The sequence below is a fragment of the Homarus americanus genome, unplaced genomic scaffold, assembly GCF_018991925.1.
Source record: "Homarus americanus isolate GMGI-L3 unplaced genomic scaffold, GMGI_Hamer_2.0 scaffold7626, whole genome shotgun sequence".
In the NCBI taxonomy this organism is placed as follows: Eukaryota; Metazoa; Arthropoda; class Malacostraca; order Decapoda; family Nephropidae; genus Homarus; species Homarus americanus.
The window spans coordinates 2,590,978-2,612,129 of NW_024718273.1; the positions used below are offsets into that span (position 1 = coordinate 2,590,978).

At 49.6% G+C, this 21,152-nt stretch overlaps 2 protein-coding genes across 2 annotated transcripts in view; one reads left to right on the forward strand and one right to left on the reverse strand.

Moving 5' to 3' along the window:
* Positions 1–21,152, reverse strand: part of LOC121859369 — a 532,182-nt gene that overhangs the window by 391,694 nt on the left and 119,336 nt on the right. The window lies entirely within an intron of this gene.
* LOC121859371 overlaps positions 19,482–21,152 on the forward strand; it is a 29,431-nt gene continuing 27,760 nt past the window's right edge. The window contains exon 1 of the mRNA XM_042356147.1: positions 19,482–19,636. Within this exon, the coding sequence (XP_042212081.1) occupies positions 19,484–19,636 (153 nt within the window). The 5' untranslated portion in view covers positions 19,482–19,483. The remainder of the gene's footprint in view (positions 19,637–21,152) is intronic.

Here is a 21,152-nt window from a genome sequence, read left to right on the forward strand (position 1 = left end):
AACCCCACCACCCGTCACAACCACACCACCCCACCAGCCCCACCACAACCCACCACCCGTCACAACCACAACCCCACCCGTCACAACCACAACCCCACCACGTCACAACCACAACCCACCACCGTCACAACCACAACCCCACCACCAGTCACAACCACAACCCCACCACCCGTCACCACCCGCCCCAGTCACAGCCACACCCACCACCGTCACAACCACAACCCACCACCCGTCACAACCACATACCACCGTCACAACCACAACACACCACCACACCACCACAACCCAACCATCCGTCACAACCACAACCACAACCACACCCACCACCCGTCACAACCACAACCCCACCACCCGTCACAACCACAACCCCACCACCCGTCACAACCACAACCCACCCCGTCACAACCACAACCCCACCATCCGTCACAACCACAACCCAACCACCCGTCACAACCACAACCCCACCATCCGTCACAACCACAGCCCCACCACCCGTCACACAACAACCCCACCACCCACCACAACCCCACCACCCGTCACAAATCACAACCAACACCCCCCCCATCCGTCACAACCACAACCCCACCACCCGTCACCAAGCACACTCACAACCACAACCCCACCACTTATCCGTCACAACCACAACCCCACCACCCACCACAACCCCACCACCGTACACCGTCACAACCACAACCCACCACCCGTCACAACCACACCCATCCACCACAACCTCATACAACCACAACGTCACAACCACAACCCCACCACCCGTCACAACCACAACCCCACCCCCACCGTCACAACCACAACCCCACCACCGTCACAACCACAACCCCACCACCCGTGACCACATGAACATACACACATGGTGAACCACACATCCACCATGATGAACATACACCCGCCATGGTGAACATACACATCACCATGATGAACATACACACCACCATGATGACATACACATGAACATACACATCCACCATGATGAACATACACACCCGCCATGGTGAACATAGCCACACCCCACCATGATGAACATACACCCCCACCATGATGAACATACACACCGCCATGGTGAACATACACATCCACCATGATGAACATACACATCCACCATGATGAACATACACTTCCACCATGATGAACATACACATCCACCATGATGAACATACACCCCCACCATGATGAACATACACCCCCACCATGATGAACATACACATCCACCATGATGAACATACACACCCACCATGATGAACATACACACCCACCATGATGAACATACACCCCCACCATGATGAACATACACATCCACCATGATGAACATACACACCCACCATGATGAACATACACATCCACCATGATGAACATACACCCCCACCATGATGAACATACACATCCACCATGATGAACATACGCACCCACCATGATGAACTCTCCCCCTGCCTTTTCTGTCTCCACTTTCTCCTAATTTGCCTGGGCGTCCGCTTCGTATTTCTTTGGTCAATAAGAAAAAAGTTACTCACTGAATTAAAGATCATGTGTGTAAACTTCCTGATCACTGAATTAAAGATCATGTGTGTAAACTTCCTGATCACTGAATTAAAGATCATGTGTGTAAACTTCCTGATCACTGAATTAAAGATCATGTGTGTAAACTTTCTGATCACTGAATTAAAGATCATGTGTGTAAACTTTCTGATCACTGAATTAAAGATCATGTGTGTAAACTTCCTGATCACTGAATTAAAGATCATGTGTGTAAACTTTCTGATCACTGAATTAAAGATCATGTGTGTAAACTTCCTGATCACTGAATTAAAGATCATGTGTGTAAACTTCCTGCCAGCAGTTCAAAACACTCTGCTTCAAATGGCTTCCTTAAGGATGTTATTTATACGTGTTGGTGAATGGATACGATAACGACACCTGTCTGGCCTCTTCTTGCGCTCGTGAGAAGAAATTATAATATTCTCTGAGGGAAAGTTCTGTCATCTACTCTTTAATAGCATCTAACTTATTTCATTCTTTTAATTTTATGTTTCACTTCAGTACATCTTGTTTCCCTAATGATCTATTATTAATATTATTATTATTATTATTATTATTATTATTATTATTATTATTATTATTATTATTATTATTATTATTATTATTATTATTATTATTATTATTATTATTATTATTATTATTATTATCATTATTATTATTATTATTTATTTTCCTTTGTCTCCTTACATCAACAACAACAACAACTACTACTACTTCTATTTCAATCAAACAGAAAATGTCACTTCAGTGTGTTGAGCCAATGTTGTATAAATGTCCATGTTAAATTAGTTTCATATCATCTGTGACCACCTTTTATCCACCTTAATATACTATTGGTGTTCTTATAGCATATTTCCTGTGAATTTCAACTTCCTACAATAAATATTCTTGACCCCGGAGTTTAGTCTTAACGAGCGTACTTGCTGTAATACCCAATACAGTACTGTAATGACAAATGCACAACATCTCACTACAGTACAGTTCCGTAGATATAACCCAACTCCAAACAATGTGTCGTTTCCACTACTGGGAGACAAAACTAACATTAAGCCAGCTCGACGGTAAGGTTACGTCATAAGTTCCGTCATGAGGTTATTTATCCAACCAACAGGTGAGGGCTGCCAGATGACGTCACCGCAGTAGCTAGAGCTATACTACGCTTGAACACATGCGTTCACCTTCTTATTATCATGTCGTTTCAACACAGGCAAGTTGAGATTAACGTATCATTGTGAATAATTCAGCACTAAACTGGGAGGAAATGTCATCCTATAGCCTCCAGGTCCGTATATTGAGGAATCATACACAGGACTAGAAGACGTTTGTACACAAGAAAAACAAGTAAAACAGCATCTATAAAGTACTATCCATAGTTATTGATAAATATTACCACTAGGCTGCCCACAGTCCAGAATTACTTCACCATAGAAAATTATCAGTTAACGTTGACGGGGAAACATGATGACGCAATTGGTAAGTTTACGCGGGAAAGTGAGGGGTGCTGGTGGTAGAGGGAGAGCGTGACCAGCTAGGCGCCACACTGCACATCATCGGATTACATATGTATTTTTGTAGCACGAAGAGAGATGACAAAAGTAATATGAGGGCGGAGTTAGGGCACGAGCGAGCAACAGCAGAAGCGGATCATGCCTAGTGAATGATAAGTGATTGTTGTGGTGTTACGTCACACAATACTGCCATTATGTGAGCCAACAATGATCTGATCTGCGAGGCGCACCAGAACTGTTCAGCAGGAAGAAGATAATGCGCAGTAATTCAGACGTGTAAGAGAATTCCTTCTATTGTGGCCAGGATAACACTTTCTCTCCAAAATTACAAGGGTGTATACAAGGAGGAGAAAGGTGTGTGTGTGTGTGTGTGTGTCACTACAACAGATAGAGAGAGGAACAGTGACTGGTGGTGCTCTGCCATCAGGAGCGCTTTACCACAATCCGTTACGGTTGGCTAATACTGGCGTGTCACCCACGTTCACGTTCCCTCCCACGGCCACCCAGACTCTCCCACGCCCACCCAGATCCTCCCACGCCCACCCAGACTCTCCCACGCCCACTCCAATTCTCTCACGCCCACCCCTAACTCCAACGAGCCTTTCAAAAGCCCTTTTCATTGTCTAGCAGGCAGGAGTTGGTGAGGGTGCCGGTGTGTATAAACGGATGTGTGACGGTTGTGGGGATCACACTGTACCCCTCCTGCCGCCGCCCTCATTCTACTCCTCTTACCTGATCGTCTCGTTATCTCTCCAATTTTGTTTGTTTCCTGATGATACTTCCGTCGGAAGATACGGCAAAATACTCGTCGTCCGTGTGTGTGTGTTTCCCCTGGTTGATTAGATCCCCACTGTCGCTCTCTGCAGTCATTTATCTCTCTCTCTCTCTCTCTCTCTCTCTCTCTCTCTCTCTCAGCACTTTCCCCCTTTGTTGTGGATCCTGAGTCTCGCGGTCCTCTTACACAACATTCTTCTTAAAACATGGTAAGGTGGTGGTCTGGTTGGTAAGGTGGTCATGACCTCTGCTCTGTAATCCGTGTTACCTAACGCTCATTAGATGAGTAAAGAGTGCACAATATACTAGCTGTTGTCCGCGGGAAAATTTAAAATCTAATTTATTAGTTCACCACACACACACACACACACACACACACACTGAAGTTAGGCTTCTCCGTTCTCATCTTCCTCAGGTGGCCTATACAGGCCTTCCCTATGCCACAAGGTGTTAGCCAAGGTTCGCTGGTAGGAGACCCGGCGAGTTACCATAATGCACTACACGTCCATAGTTTTGTGAGTGGCGTAGCCGCAACACGTTTGTCAAGAAATCTGAGTCATTCCTCAAGAGGGAGGCCGAGTGTTGCTTGCTCCTCCTCATCATTACCAGAAACTCAGGAATTAGCTGCCTTTCCTGCTTCGTGTATCGTCCAGACGGTGGTGTCACGACAGCTGGCCCATGCTATCCCCACCACACCTCCACACCTGCTGTCTCTCTGTGCCTTGTCACTCCCACCTTTTGTTCCGCATCTTCACCTGACAGTTGCCATTATTACTTTTAGTTTAACACGTTACTGCCTGTACCATCTATTGTGCCCGACATTATACTTGTGTTGTATACCGTCTCTTGTGCCCAACACTATACTTGTGTTGTATACCATCTCTTGTGCCCAACACTATACTTGTGTTGTATACCGTCTCTTGTGCCCAACACTATACTTGTGTTGTATACCATCTCTTGTGCCCAACACTATACTTGTGTTTACCTCTCTGTGTCCAACACTATATTTGTGTTGTATACCATCTATTATGCCCAACACTATACTTGTGTTGTATACCTTCTCCTGTGTCCAACACTATACTTGTGTTGTATACCATCTATTGTGCCCGACACTATACTTGTGTTGTATACCTTCTCCTGTGTCCAACACTATACTTGTGTTGTATACCATCTATTGTGCCCGACACTATACTTGTGTTGTATACCATCTCTTGTGCCCGACACTATACTTGTGTTGTATACCATCTATTGTGCCCGACACTATACTTGTGTTGTATACCATCTCTTGTGCCCGACACTATACTTGTGTTGTATACCTTCTCCTGTGTCCAACACTATACTTGTGTTGTATACCATCTATTGTGCCCGACATTATACTTGTGTTGTATACCATCTCCTGTGCCCGACACTATACTTTGTGTTGTGTACCATCTATTATGGCCTTTTGTGCTGAACCCTCTGGATGTAGCAGCCTGGTTTGGCTGGATCACAGATGTAGCGCACTTTGTGTAGCTGGAACACAGATGTGGCAGCCTGGTTTGGCTGACGGATGTAACGGCCTGGTGTATGGCTGGATCTATGGCAATGGCTGGATCTGGATGTAGCGGCCTGGTGGCTGGATGCAGGATAACGGCCTGGTGTGGCTGGATCACAGATGTGCGGCACTTTGGTTAGCTGGAACACGGATGTAGCGGCCTGGTTTGGCTGGATACGATGCGGCCTGGTGGCTGGATCCTGGATGTGCGGCTGTGTGGCAACGGATGCGGCTGGTTTGGCTGAAATACGGATGTAACGGCCTGGTGTGGCTGGATCCTGGCCTGGAACACGGATGTAGCGGCCTGGTTTGGCTGGATGGATGTAACGGCCTGGTGTGGATCTGGATCGGCACGTGTGGCTGGAACACGGATGTAGCGGCCTGGTTTGGCTGAAATCTCTGTAACGGCCTGGTGTGGCTGGATCACGGATGTAGCGGCACCGCTGGGTTACGGATGTGGCGGCCTGGTTTGGCTGAAATACGGATGTAACGGCCTGGTGTGGCTGGATCACAGATGTAGCGGCTGTGTGGCTGGAACACGGATGTAGCGGCCTGGTTTGGCTGAAATGGATGTGGTCTGGTGTGGCTGGTCACGGATGTAGCGGCCTGTGGCTGGAACACGGATGTGGCTGAAAAATACGGATGTAACGGCCTGGTGTGGCTGGATCACGGATGTGCGGCTTTGTGTGCTGGAACACTGGATGGTGGCCTGGTTTGGCTGAAATGCGGATGTAACGGCTGTGGTGTGGCTGGATCACGGATGTGGCGGCTTTGTGTAGCTGGAACACGGATGTAGCGGCCTGGTTTGGCTGAAATACGGATGCTGGCGCGGCCTGGGTGTGGCTGGATCACGGATGTATTTTGTGTGGCTGGAACACGGATGCTGGCGGCAGCTTTGTGTAGCTGGAACACGGATATGTGGCCTGGTTTGGCTGAGCCTGGTTTGGCTGGAAATACGGATGGAACACGGATAACGGATGTAACAGCTGTGTGGCTGGATCACGGATGTAACGCGGCACGTAGCTGGAACACGGATGTAACTGGCCACAGCCTGAAATACGGATGTAACGGTCTGTTGTGGCTGGATCACGGATGTGCGGCTTTGTGTAGCTGGAACACGGATGTAGCGGCCTGGTTTGGCTGAAATACCACAGATGTAATAACGGCCTGGTGTGGCTGGATCACGGATGTACGCAGCTTTGTGTAGCTGGAACACGGATGTAGCGGCCTGGTTTGGCTGAAATACCGGAATGTAACGGTCTGGTGTGGCTGGATCACGGATGTAGCGGCTTTGTGCTGGAACACGGATGTAGCGGCCTGGTTTGGCTGAAATACGGATGTAACGGCCCCTGGTGGTGGCTGGATCACGGATGTGGCGGCTTTGTGTAGCTGGACTGCGGATGCCGCACGGATGTAACGGCGGTGTGGCTGGATCTGTAGCGCTTTGGCTGAAATACGGATGTAACGGCCTGGTGTGGCTGGATCGGATGTGGCGGCCTGGTTTGGCTGAAGCCACGGATGTAACGGCCACCAGGTGTGGCAGATCTGGCGGATAGCGGCCTGGAACACGGATGTTGGTTTGGCTGAAATACGGATGTAACGGCCCAGTGTGGCTGGATCACGGATGTAGCGGCTTTGTGTGGCTGGAACACGGATGTGGCGGCCTGGTTTGGCTGAAATACGGATGTAACGGCCTGGTGTGGCTGGATCACGGATGTAGCGGCTTTGTGTAGCTGGAACACGGATGTAGCGGCCTGGTTTTGGCTGAAATACGGATCATAACGGCCTGGTGTGGCTGGATCACGGATGTGGCAGCTTTTGTGTAGTTGGATCACGGATGTAGCGGCCTGGTGTGGCTGAAATACGGATGTAACGGCCTGGTGTGGTTGTAACACGGATGTAGCGGCCTGGTGTGGCTGAAATACGGATGTAACGGCCTGGTGTGGTTGTAACACGGATGTAGCGGCCTGGTGTGGCTGGATCACGGATGTAGCGGCCTGGTGTGGCTGGAACACGGATGTAGCGGCCTGGTGTGGCTGGAACACGGATGTAGCGGCCTGGTGTGGCTGGAACACGGATGTAGCGGCCTGGTGTGGCTGGAACACGGATGTAGCGGCAGTAAACGAAATGAGGCGTCATAAAGTGTTTTTCCCAGAACGTCATAAAATTATGACTGGAACAGGCTGCAGGTTCTCACTGGCAGAGTTCATGGCGCTGTTTGTTTTAGTGTGGCCAGGGCAGATGCTGTGTTTGGCAGTGTTGGCGGTATTGTTGATTATCGCCACGACTGTTACTGTGCTTAACAGGTAGTGATACGGTCCCCTAGTTAATTTGAACAGGTAGTAATGATGATGATGATGACAATTTCGGAATGAATCCCTATGAATACGAAATACTCTCAACTTTCTAGGTTGTTATATTTCATTATATAGTTTTGTTAACGCTAGAGGGGGATGCTCTGGGCACACGATCAAATTGTTTTTTGTTTGTACTTTTATCCTCTTCACCACTGATCGGCTCATTAGCCGCTTCGGCGATCGGTCACGTCTCTGTTCAGCACTGTTGGCAAGTACTGGGCTTGCATTGGCTCCTGAGTGTATCTGAACCTGCTCCAGTGTTTGTCAAGTCTGGTCTTGAAATAGCTCACACTCGGAGCCGTCACAACACTCTGGCAGATTGTTCCAAGAGTTCACAATTCACACTCTAAAAAAGTTACCCCTCACAGTTTCTGGACTCTGTTTCTTAAACCTTAAGCTTTGATCCCTTGTGGGGCGAGCGTCCGCCAGCTCCAGGTAAGGACACTCGACTGAGTAATGTCCTTTGAGATGTTTATACACCTCAATTAGGTCACCCCTTGCCCGTCTTTAGTATAAGCTAGGCAATTGCAGGCGCTCTAATCTCTTTGGGTAGCTGAGTTGCCGAAGTGCTGGCACCAGTCTGGTGGCCCTCCTTTGGACATTTTCAATCAACTGACAGTCCTGAGCATGCCTCGCGGACCAGACGGAGTGACAGTACTCCAGGCTAGGAAGCACCTCAATTTTGAATATCGTTAGGAGGGACGGACCATCTATATCTCTGAACGACTTTCTTGTAAGACTAACAATTTAGTTGCTTGATTCACCTTCTCGTAATGACCTGAAAACTTCAGCTCATTGTCAACATACACGCCTAGGTCCTTTTCACATTCACTATCAATTAATGCAGCTTCTTCGTCCCGTTGGGACATATGATACGCCTCCTTATCGTTGTTACGTCCCAGGGGCAGCCTCTTACACTTCGTGACATTGAATCTTAGCAGCCATGTCATCGACCATTCATGAAGCTCACAGAGATCCTTCTGCAGCTCTTCACAGTCTGCTTGATTCTTAATTTCCCGAAATAACTTGGCATCATCCATAAACATTTGTATGGAGGAATGTGCAGCTTCTAATAAGTTATTTATGAAGCAAACAAACAACAGCGGGCCCAATACACTGCCCTGTGGTACCCCGTTTGTGACGGGTACACATGGCGATTTCCTGTCATTAATCACCACATACGGCATGCGATAATGGAGAAAGTCACCGATCCACGCTAGGACACTTCCCCGAATCCCGTATCCTTCCAGTTTAATTTTCAGCAAAATCTAGGTATATATTGTCGATGTTACAATACTGTTCCAGAATTTGGGGGCAACCATCCAGTACCTTGAGCAATTGTGTTAGGCAGGAGCGTCCCGGCATAAAACAGGTGTTGGCAGTCCTTTACAAGGCTGTTTCGTAGTAGATTTTCCATCATAGCATCTCTTATAATGCTCTCAAGTACTTTACATACTATGGTGGTCAGGCTCACTGGTCTATAGTTATTCATGGAGTGGGATCGCCTTCTTGAAGATTGAACTCACATAAGCTATTTTCCAATCACTGGGGACCCTTTGCTCATCCAAGCATTTACAGAACATGATCTTCAAGGGCTCGGCAAGCTCGTTGCACAACTCTCTTAGCACACTGGGAAGCACCATGTCAGGGCCGGGACTCTTATGAACCTTTAGCTTTGACAGTTTATTTCTTATAACCTTTTCTGAGAACACAATGTGGGTCAGTGCTGTGTTGAACCGTCCGTCCTCAAATGCAGGAAGATTGTTCGCATACTCTCTTGTGAACATCGAGGAAAAGAAACTGTTCAATGTCTCCTCTCTGTCCTGGTCAGAATCTCCGTAACTATCATCTACAAGCCTCAGGTCCGATACTCCTACTCGCGTTTTTAATTCAAAGACTTTGCATCGCGATAAAACTGTACTTGTCATTGTCATTTGTAGTATTTTATCAGTCTCTTAACGCAAACATCCTGGATACAGTACTTCATGTTACACCAACACTATAACACACGCGATGGTGTTACTAGCACTGTAACACATGATGGTGGTACTAGCACTGTCACACATGATGGTGGTACTAGCACTGTCACACATGATGGTGGTACTAGCACTGTAACACATGATGGTGGTACTAGCACTGTCACACATGATGGTGGTACTAGCACTGTACCACATGATGGTGGTACTAGCACTGTCACACATGATGGTGGTACTAGCACTGTCACACATGATGGTGTTACTAGCACTGTAACACATGATGGTGGTACTAGCACTGTCACACATGATGGTGTTACTAGCACTGTAACACATGATGGTGGTACTAGCACTGTCACACATGATGGTGTTACTAGCACTGTCACACATGATGGTGGTACTAGCACTGTCACACATGATGGTGGTACTAGCACTGTCACACATGATGGTGTTACTAGCACTGTCACACATGATGGTGGTACTAGCACTGTCACACATGAAGGTGTTACTAGCACTGTCACACGTGAATGTGTTACTAGCACTGTCACACGTGAATGTGTTACTAGGATGATAAACAGGTTCACTTTCCCCAGCATCAGTCCCTCACTCTCATAGTACCGTCATTATCACGTCACGTGCTGGTGGGTGTACAATACACGCACGAGCGTGTACAAAGATCACAAGCGTCCCTAGTGCGTACAAGTGGAGGTGCGTAGCGATTTATATGCACCATTAAATGAATCGGAGAGTGTGAGTGTGTGAGTACCAAGAACGAGTACACAGTGGAGTAGTATTATAATAATAATAATAATAATAATAATAATAATAATAATAATAATAATAATAATAATAATAATAATAATAATAATAATAATAATAATAATAATAATAATAATAATAATAATAAACGGTTTATTAATAGAGTTGCAGCCGGTGGCTGAAAATATACAGACTTACATTTATTGGTGTTACCGTGTGTAAAGGGTGTGAGTGTACTACCAGTTTGTGGGTGTATCAGCTTCTGCGTGTGTAAGGGGGAGGGGAAGTGGTGAGGGGCAGGAGGGTGACTGTTTAATGGGACTTTCAGCAGTATGAAGGCAAAGCTCACCCAGTATGGCACAGCACAACAAAACCACGACCTTGATGGTGCCACAGTCACTAACACAACCCTGAACGTTATTATCTGTCGTTCTGTAGAGAGAGAGAGAGAGAGAGAGAGAGAGAGAGAGAGAGAGAGAGAGAGAGAGAGAGAGAGAGAGAGGAGGGGTTAGATAAAGTGAACTGAAATGCTATCGGTCGTTTCTCACTAGTATATGGCCTGATTACTGGACCGTATGTAGTGTAGTGGGGGTGGGGTGTAGTAGGGTGTGGGTTAGAGAGGAGGGTGAGGGGTGTAGAGGAGGTGAGGGTGTAGAGGAGGGTGAGGTAGAGGAGGTGGGTAGAGAAGGTGAGGGAGAGGAGGTGAGGTGTAGAGGAGGTGTGGGTAATAATAATAATAATACGGTTTATTGAAAGAGCTAAGCAGAAGGCTGAAAAATATACAGTTACATAATTGAAATGGGTCGAATACAAATAATACAAATAACATAAGTGATATAAATAAGATATATAATAACTAGATGGGGAAAAGCCTACAGGGGTGTGGGGTGGGAGAGGGGTAAAGGAGGGGTGGGTGGGAGGAGGTGGGTAGAGGAGGGTGAGGGGTGTAGAGGAGGGTGGGGTGTAGAGGGGAGGGGGTAGAGGAGGGGTGAGGGGTAGAGGAGGGTGGGTAGAGGAGGAGGGGTGTAAGGGGGTGGGTGTAAAGGTGAGGGGGGAGGAGGGGTGAGGGGTGTAGAGGAGGTGAGGGTGTAGGAGGAGGGTGGGTATAGAGGGAGGGGGAGAGGGGGTGGTGTAAGGAGGGTGGGGTGAGGAGAGGTAGAGGAGGGTGGGTGTAGAGGTGGGTGGGTGTAGAGGGAGGGTGAGGGTAGAGGAGGGTGTGGGTGCAGAGGGGGGTAGAGGGGGGTGGGGTGTAGAGGGGTGAGGGGTGTAGAGGAGGTGGGGTGTAGAGGAGGGGTGGGTGTAGAGGAGAGGTGTAGAGGAGGGTGTGGGGTGTAGAGGAGGGGTGGGAGGGGGTAGAGGAGGGGGAGGGGTAGAGGAGGGGAGGAGGGGTGTAGAGGGAGGGTGAGGGGGAGAGGAGGGGTGGGGTGTAGAGGAGGTGGGGTGTAGAGGGGAGGGGTGTGGGGAGGAGGGGGAGGGGTGGGGAGGAGGGGGTGTAGAGGAGGGTGTGGTGGAGGAGGTGGGGTGTAGAGGAGGGGGAGGTGTAGAGGAGGTGAGGGGGTAGAGGGAGGGGGGGGTGGGAGAGGAGGGTGGGGAGGTGTAGAGGAGGGGGAGGGGGTAGAGGAGGGTGAGGGGTGTAGAGGGAGGGGTGGGGTGTAGAGGGAGGTGGGGTGTAGAGGAGGTGAGGTGTAGAGGAGGTGGGGTGGGGAGGGTGGGGTGTAGGAGGGGAGGTAGAGGGAGGGTGAGGGTGTAGAGAGGGGAGGTGTAGAGGAGGTGGGGTGTAGAGGAGAGGGGTAGAGGTGGGTGGGGTGTAGAGGAGGGGTGTAGAGGAGGTGGTGTAGAGGAGGGTGGGGTGTAGAGGAGGGGTGAGGTGTAGAGGAGGGTAGGTGGGAGGAGTGTGGGTGTAGAGGAGGGTGGGTGTAGAGGAGGGGAGGGTGAGGAGGGTAAGGGGTGTAGAGGAGGGGTGGGGTAGAGAGGGTGTGGGGTGTAGAGGAGAGGGTAGAGGTGGGTGTGGGTGTAGAGGAGGGTGTGGAGGGTAGAGGAGGGTGTGGGTGTAGAGGAGGGTGGGTGGAGAGGGTGGTGTGGTGTAGAGGGGTGGTGTGAAGGAGGGGTAGAGGAGGTGTGTGTAAGGAGGGGTAGAGGAGGTAAGAGGTAGAGGAGGTGAGGTAGGAGGAGGTGTGGGGTGTAGAGAGGTTGAGGGTGTAGAGGAGGGTGAGGTGTAGAGGAGGGTGTGGGCAGAGGAGGGGTGGGGTAAAGGAGGGGGTGTAGAGGAGGGGTGAGGTGTAGAGGAGGGGTGGGTGTAGAGGAGGTGAGGTAGAGAGGGGTGTAGAGAGAGGGGTGTAGAGGAGGGTGGGGAAGAGGAGGTGAGAGGAGAGGAGGGAAGGGGTGTAGAGGAGGTGAGGGGTAGAGGAGGGTGGGGTAGAGGAGGGTGAGGGTGTAGGGAGGGAGGAGGTAGAGGAGGATGAGGGTGTAGAGGAGGGTGTGGGGTGTAGAGGAGGTGTAGAGGAGGGTGGGTGTAGAGGAGGTGAGGTAGAAGAGGGTGGTGTAGAGGAGGGTGAGGTGTAGAGGAGGGTTAGGGGTGTAGAGGAGGATGAGGGGTAGGGAGGGGAGGGTGTGGGGTGTAGAGGAGGGGTGAGGGGTGTAGAGGGAGGGGGGTGTAGAGGAGGGTGTGGGGTGTAGAGGAGGGTGTGGGGTGTAGAGGAGGGTGGGGAGGGTGTAGAGGAGGGTGAGGGTGTAGAGGAGGGGTGTAAAGGAGGGGTGGGGTGGGGGTAGAGGAGGGGTGTGGGGGAGAGGGAGGGTATAGAGGAGGAAGTGAAGAGTGGGTGTGGTAGGAGGAGGGGTGGGGTGGGAGGGGTGAGGGGTAGAGGGGTGGGGTGTAGAGGAGGGTGTGGTGTTAGAGGAGGTGTAAGTGTAGAGGAGAGGGGTGTAGAGGAGGGTAGGTGGGAGGGGAGGGGTGAGGGGTGTAGAGGAGGGTGGGTAGAGGTGGTGGGGTGTAGAGGAGGGGTGTAAGGGGGTGGGGTGTGGAGTGAGGGGGGTGTGGAGGTGAGGGTGGTAAAGTGAGGGGTGGGTGTAGAGGAGGGTGAGGGTGTAGAGGAGGGTGTGGTGAGGGGAGGTGGGGTGTAGAGGAGGGTGAGGTGTAGAGGAGGGGTGTGTGGGGTGTAGAGGAGGGGGAGGGGTGTAGAGGAGGGTGAGGTGTAGAGGAGGTGGTTTAGAGGAGGGTGGGGTGTAGAGGAGGGGTGATGGGTGGAGGAGGAGGGGTGGGGAGAGGGGTAGGTGTAGAGAGGTAGGTAGAGGGGAGGGGTGGGGTGTAGAGGAGGGGTGAGGTGTAGGGGAGGAGGGGGTGGGGTGTAGAGGAGGGGTGTGGGGTGTAGAGGAGGTGGGTGGGAGGAGGGTGTGGGTGTAGAGGGAGGGGTGGAGAGGAGGTTAGGAGAGGGGGTGAAGAGGAGGTGGGGTAGAGGAGGGGTGGGGTAAAGGAGGGGTGGGGTGGTGAGAGGGGTGTAGAGAAGGTGGGGTGTAGAGGAGGGTGAGGTGTAGAGGAGGGTGTGGGGTAGAGGAGGGGTAGAGGGGTAGAGGTGAGGTGGAGAGAGAAGGTGTGGAGGAGGATGAGGGTGTAGAGGAGGGTGTGGTTGCAAGGGAGGGGGAGGGGAGAGGAGGGTGTAGAGGAGGGTGAGGGGTGTAGAGGAGGGGTGGGAGGAGGTGGGGGTGTAAGGAGGTGTGGGGTGTAGAGGAGGTGAGGTGTAGAGGAGGAGGTGGGGTGGGAGAGGAGGTGGGTGAAAGGAGGGGTGTAGAGGAGGGGGGAGGAGGGGTAGGTGTAGAGGAGGTGAGAGGGGGAGAGGGTGAGGTGTAGAGGGAGGTGTAGAGGAGGTGTGGGGGAGGTGTAGAGGAGGTGTAGGTGTAGAGGAGGGGTGGGGTGTGAGGAGGTGTGGGTGTAGAGGAGGGTGAGGTGTAGAGGAGGGGGTGTAGAGGAGGGGTGAGGTGTAGAGGAGGTGTGGGTAGAGGAGGGTGAGGGTTTAGAGGGGAGGTGGGGTGTAAGGAGGTGATGTAGAGGAGGTGGGGTGTAGAGGGAGGGGTGTAGAGGAGGGTGTGGTTGGAGAGGAGGTGGGTAGAGGAGGTGGGTGTAGAGGAGGGTGTGGGGTGTAGAGGAGGGTGTGGGAGGAGGAGGGTGGGTGTAGAGGTGGGGTGTGGTGTAGTGAGAGGAGGGTGTAGAGGAGGGGGTGTATAGGGAGAGTGTGGGGGTGTAGAGGAGGGTGTGGGGTGTGGGAGGGGGGTGTGGGAGAGGAGGTGGGTGTAGAGGAGGGTGGGGGTGTAGAGGAGGGGTGTGGGGGAGGGGAGGGGGTGGGAGGAGGTGTGTAAAGGAGTAAGAGAGGAGGGAGGGAGAGGGAGGTGGGTGTAGGGAGGGGGTGTAGAGGAGGTGTAGAGGTGGGGTGGGAGGTGTAGAGGAGGTGAGGTAGAGGAGGGTGGGGTAGAGGAGGGTGGGGTGTAGAGGAGGTGAGGGTGTAGAGGAGTGTGGGGTGTAGAGGAGGTGTGGGTGTGGAGAGTGAGGTGGGGTGTAGAGGAGGGAGAGGGGTGGGGTGTAGAGAGGGTGTGGGGGAGGGGTGGGAGGTGGGAGAGGTGGGGTGGGAGGAGAGGGGTGTAGAGGAGGTAGGGTGAGGAGGAGGGTGGTGTGAGGTGTAGAGAGGAGGGTGGGTGAGAGGAGGTGGTGAGAGGGGGTGGGTAGAGGAGGGTGGGTGTAGAGGAGGGTGTGTGTGTAGAGGAGGTGTGTGTAGAGGAGGGTGGGTGTAGAGGAGGTGGGTGTAGAGGGGGGGAGTTAGGAGAGGTGTGGGTGTAGAGGAGGGTGGGTGTAGAGGAGGTGGGTGTAGAGGAAGATGTGAGTGTGAGTGTGGGTGTATTGAAGTGGTATAAGGGTGCAGAGAGGGGGGTTTGAATATATATATATATATATATAGTATATATATGATATATATATTTATATGCTTAATTATAGTAGAGGTGTATATTGAAAATTCCTGGAAGCTCTTACACGATCAATTCAAACTGAAACTCTACTTTTTAATTTCTTGCTTTTATCCTCTTCACCACTGGAGTCGGTTCTTTAGCAGAGTGAGGGATCGGTCACGCCTCTCATACAAAACCGTTGGCAAGTACTGGCTCCTGAATGTATCTGAACCTGCTCCAGTGTCGGTCAAGTCTGGTCTTGAAAGAGCTTACACTCGGTGCCATCACAACACTCTCTGGCAGATTGCTCTAAGAGTTCACAACTCTCACTTCGAAAATGTTTGCCCTCAAAGTTTTCTGGATTTGTGGCTTCTTCAACCTTGAGCTGTGATCCTTTGTGGGGCGGCGTCCGCCAGCTCCAGGTATGGACACTCGACTTAGTCTCTGAAGTGTTTCTCCCACCACGTCACCCCTTGCCCGTCTGTTGTATAATTCTCTGAAGTGTTTATATTCCTCAATTACGTCACCCCTTGCCCGTCTGTTGTATAAACTAAGCATGCGCTCTAATCTTTCTGGGTACCTGAGGCGTCGAAGTGCAGGCACCAATCCCTAGCATACCTTGGAGACTAGATAGTACTCCAGTACTCCAGGCGGGGAAGCACCTACTTGAAGATCGTCACGAGGGACGGACCATCTAGATATGTGAACGTCCTTATAATTTATTTGCCTGATTCACCTTCTCACACGGGCCTGAGACCACTCCTGCTGTCAACATACACACTCAGGTCCTTTTCACATTCAGTCTCTATTACACGATCAACCAAAAACTGAAGCTCTTACATGAGCAAACAAAAACTGAAGCTCTTACACGACTAAACAAAAACTGAAGTACTTACGCGCTCAACCAAAAACTGTAGCTCTCATGCGAGGAACCAAAAACTGAAGCTCTTAGACGACCAAACAAAAACTGAAACTCCTACATGACCAAACAAAAACCGAAGCTCTTACACGACCAAACCAAAACTGAAGCTCTTATGTGACCAATAGTAAAACAGTCACTACATAATATACCGTGGTCCCAAGTAGGCTGGCATGAAACATTTTGATCTGGTCACAAGTTGTGATTGAGCCATAGATGAGAAAAATTACTGCGTGAAGAACGATTTAGTTATCTTAATTTTGCTTATGATATTTCAATATAATTTTAGCTTTTATAGCACATCTATCAACAATATCAGTACACATTTGGCTGCCTTACGATGATGAAACAACCCTGGAGTGGGAGTATTTTTTTCGAGGCAACCCACTGCAGTAAAGGTAGCACCTGCCCGGCCCGCCCGGCCACCCACCCTGCCTCATAACAAGAAGAGGTTTTAGTGAAAGAAAGTGTTAGCAAATGAACATCATCCGAAGGGATACAAACCCTGTCCACCATCCGTTACCATGGCAGGGTAAACATCGAGCAAGAGACGCTGTTACTGTAATATAAGGTATTGTAGCCACTGCTGAAGGCTGACTAGTGTCATTGTTTTAACCCTGAAAAGCTTTTTCATAATGCTCACCAAATTTATTTCCTAACCAGAAAAATTTCCAGCGTTCTCTCTGACCCCCAAATCTTGTTTACCAAGGCAACACTTAGTAAATTTTGGCGCGATTTGCACCAACGGTTATCGTGTGGACCTAGTCACCTGTTAAACAAACCAAACAAGGCAAGGTAATAGACGCGACAGTAACAAAATGAATTGAGAGAGACTAACTTCACGTCCACAGCCTATGATGTGCAGACATTATGATAACAAGTAATCAAACACTGCGAGAGGAAGAATAGCCCAGATCACAAATAGCGAGTAGTGTACAGTAGTGCGTGGTGAGTCACTACACTTACTGCCACCACCCAACTGTGAAATTCTGAGAAAACTACACACACACACACACACACACACACACACACACACACACACACACACACACACACACACACAGTTATATTGTTTATCAGACTACATGTAAGTCATGCCTGGGTCAACAGCATACCAGCTCAACGACAACACTACACTCTCAGCTCAAGTACAACACTACACTCTCAGCTCTAGGGACAACACTACACTCTCAGCTCAAAGAAAACAGCTACACTCTTAGCTCTAGGACAACACTACCTCAGCTCTAGTACAACACTACACCCTCAGTTCACTACAACACTACAGTACACTCTCAGCTCAAACACTACACTCTCACCAAGTACAACACTACAATCTCAGCCAAGGACAACACTACACTCTCAGCTCAAGTACAACACTACACTCTCAACTTAGTACAACACTACACTCTCAGCTCAAGTACAAAACTACACTCTCAGCTCAAGTACAACACTACACTTTCATCTCAAGGACAACACTACACTTTCATCTCAAGGACAACAGCTATGGTGCCAGACTTCTGCAGATGGACTATTCCTCGAGAGTACAGTAATGCAGTAAGGCCGCAGACTATCTTGAAAACGTCTTCTTATCATCCAACTGACGACTGCACAAGAACATCTTTTGATAAAGTGTACAGGTGTGTACTGTATACTGTACACCCGACCATCAATCTTGGTGTTTTAGGTCCAAGAGGAAGTAAACAAGTTGGTAAGTTGGAGTGCGTGAACGACAACTTGCTTCCCCGTCAACGACCACAATCTTCACGGTACAGCACAGTAATAGTGTTCTTCACGCCTTACGATTATATGACGTTTTGAACAATCCCTCCCCGTGCTTCCGCGTCCTCCTTCCTCAGTAGCGGCGCGGGAAAGTGTGATGGTTACAGTGGCTGCAGGTGAATGTGGGAGTCGTCCTACAATAAGAGGCGAGTATCGTACCTCGCTACCTATAAAAGTGGTGGGAGAAAATTAATGTCTTGCAAACACATACGTTATTGTCCCTCGATTTCTTTTCTTCATCAGTTTATATATTTAAGAGGGAAGTCATCTGTCGGCAAATTACCATTTTGCTCACCTTCTGGTATGCCCACTGAGGAAGTCCTCAGCCATACACGGTATATATGAACATCACTCGCTTTCCCTCTCGCTTTATGCAGGTTACCAGCGTGAATTTTTCAGCATATAAATTAAGAAGTAACCATGCCTCGCTTCCTCCGCCTCCTCAACACCATCACTAAATATCGACGGGTGAAGGTGGAAGAAAAAGATTTGCATTTCAAGATGTAATTAATTAAGTCACCCAAGCTTTACAACTCTGAAAAATTAGGAAATATCACGACCCCAAGCTGAGCTTTGAAGACCTTGTGACACAATAACATCTGTATTATTCCTTTCCTGTTCTCTAAGTTTTAACCATAAACATTGTATAGTACAGTAGAGTACAGTACAGTAATAGTACAGTATGTGTACAGTACAGTACAATACAGTACAGTACAGTACAGGCTGCAACACAAACAACAAATAAAACATTGTGCTGGAAGGGGTTGAGGGATCACATTACCGTCGGGAGAGGAGTAATTCTCACCCATATTATTATTCCATCAAGTAAAATTTGTATAGGAGGAGACTATAGCACCTGAATGCTGAGTTACGAACACCTGGTGAAGCACAAAACCCCTATATTAATATATAGGCCCTGGCCAAACTAACTATGTTAATAAACCATACACACACACACACACACACACACACACACACACAGTACTGCTGGTGGTAAACAAGAACAAGGTGCTGTACTGTATGAGGAAGGTGACTGTTTTGTTTCTTGACAGTTGAGGAGCGAGGCGGTAGAAGAGACGGCAGAGTCTTCCCTTATGTTGCCCACTTCCTTTACCACAGGTGAGTCACCCACTACAGTACAGTACAGTGCAGTACAGTATTATTACCCTGAGTTTAATATTAATTTCCATGTATTATGTAAAATGTCGAGACTAATAATAACTATTTAACGCGGCCACGTAAACTGTACCCAGGGAACTGCTTACTGCTGTATTACAGTAGTGACAGCTATTAACTGCAACATCCGGACCACTGCACTAAACTATACTCACACCCACAATGAGTGTCTCTAAAACAGACCCATAGAATAAACCAAGTGTTATGTTGTGGCTGCAGGAGACATGTTGTACCCGGCGCACGAGGGCCAGGTGATGGTGAGCCGTCTAGTGGAGGAGTTGACTCAGCTAGACCTGGTGGACGACCTCCTGCACGCCCGTGGCCAGGCCATCTACGCACTCACCGCCTGTGTGCCCAAGAACCTCCACCACGCCTCGGTTAGTGCTTCCTCAGCCTCACATTATTCCTCACAGAACTATACATCTGCCATGAATCCTGACAAACCACTGTGGAACACTCACGACTGTACACTCACTCACCCTCTATATCCTTCTGTCTGTGCACCCTGGCCATCTATATCCTTCTGTCTGCGCACCCTGACCCTCTATATCCTTCTGTCTGTGCACCCTGACCCTCTATATCCTTCTGTCTGTGCGCCCCTGGTCCTCTATATCCTTCTGTCTGTGCACCCTGGTCCTCTATATCCTTGTCTGTGCACCCTGGTCCTCTATATCCTTCTGTCTGTGCACCCTGGCCCTCTATATCCTTCTTGTCTGTGCACCCTGGCCCTCTATATCCTTCTGTCTGTGCACCCTGGTCCTCTATATCCTCTGTCTGTGCACCCTGGTCCTCTATATCCTTCTCTCTGTGCACCCTGGTCCTCTATATCCTCTGTCTGTGCACCCTGGTCCTCTATATCCTTCTGTCTGTGCACCTGACCCTATATCCCTGTCTGTGCACCCTGGTCCTCTATATCCTTCTGTCTGCACCCTGACCCTCTATATCCTTCTGTCTGTGCACACTGACCCTATATCCTTCTGTCTGTGCACCCTGGTCCCTATATCCTTCTGTCTGTGCACCCTGGCCCTATATCCTTTCTGTCTGTGCACCCTGACCTCTATATCCTTCTTGTCTGTGCACCCTGGTCCTCTATATCCTTCTGTCTATGCACCCTGGCCTTCTATAACCTTCTGTCTGTGCACCCTGGACCCTATACCTTCTGTCTGTGCACCCTGGTCCTCTATATCCTTCTGTCGCACCCTGGCCTCTATATCCTTTCTGTCTGTGCACCCTGGTCCTCTATATCCTTCTGTCTGTGCACCATGGTCCTCTATATCCTTCTGTCTGTGCACCCTGACCCTCTATATCCTTCTGTCTGTGCACCCTGGCCCTATATCCTTCTGTCTGTGCACCCTGGTCCTCTATATCCTTCTCTGTGCACACTGACCTCTATATATCCTTCTGTCTGTACACTCATTCCCCTCTATATCCTTGTCTGTGCACCCTGGCCTCTATATCCTTCTGTCTGTGCACCCTGGTCCTCTATATCCTCTGTCTGTGCACCCTGGACCTCTATAACCTTTCTGTCTGTGCACCCTGACGTTCTATATCCTTCTGTCTGTGCACCCTGGCCTCTATATCCTTCTGTCTGTGCACCCTGGCCCTCTATATCCTTCTGTCTGTGCACCCTGACCTCTATATCCTTCTGTCTGTGCACCCTGGTCCCCTCTATATCCTTCTGTCTGCGCACCCTGACCCCTATATCCTCTCTCTGTGCACCACCTCTATATCCTTCTGTCTGTCCACCGACGTTCTATATCCTTCTGTCTGTGCACCCTGGTCCTCTATATATCCTTCTGTCTGTGCACCATGGACCTCTATAACCTTCTTGTCTATGCACCCTGGTCTCTATATCCTTCTGTCTGTGCACCCTGGACCCTATATAACCTTCTC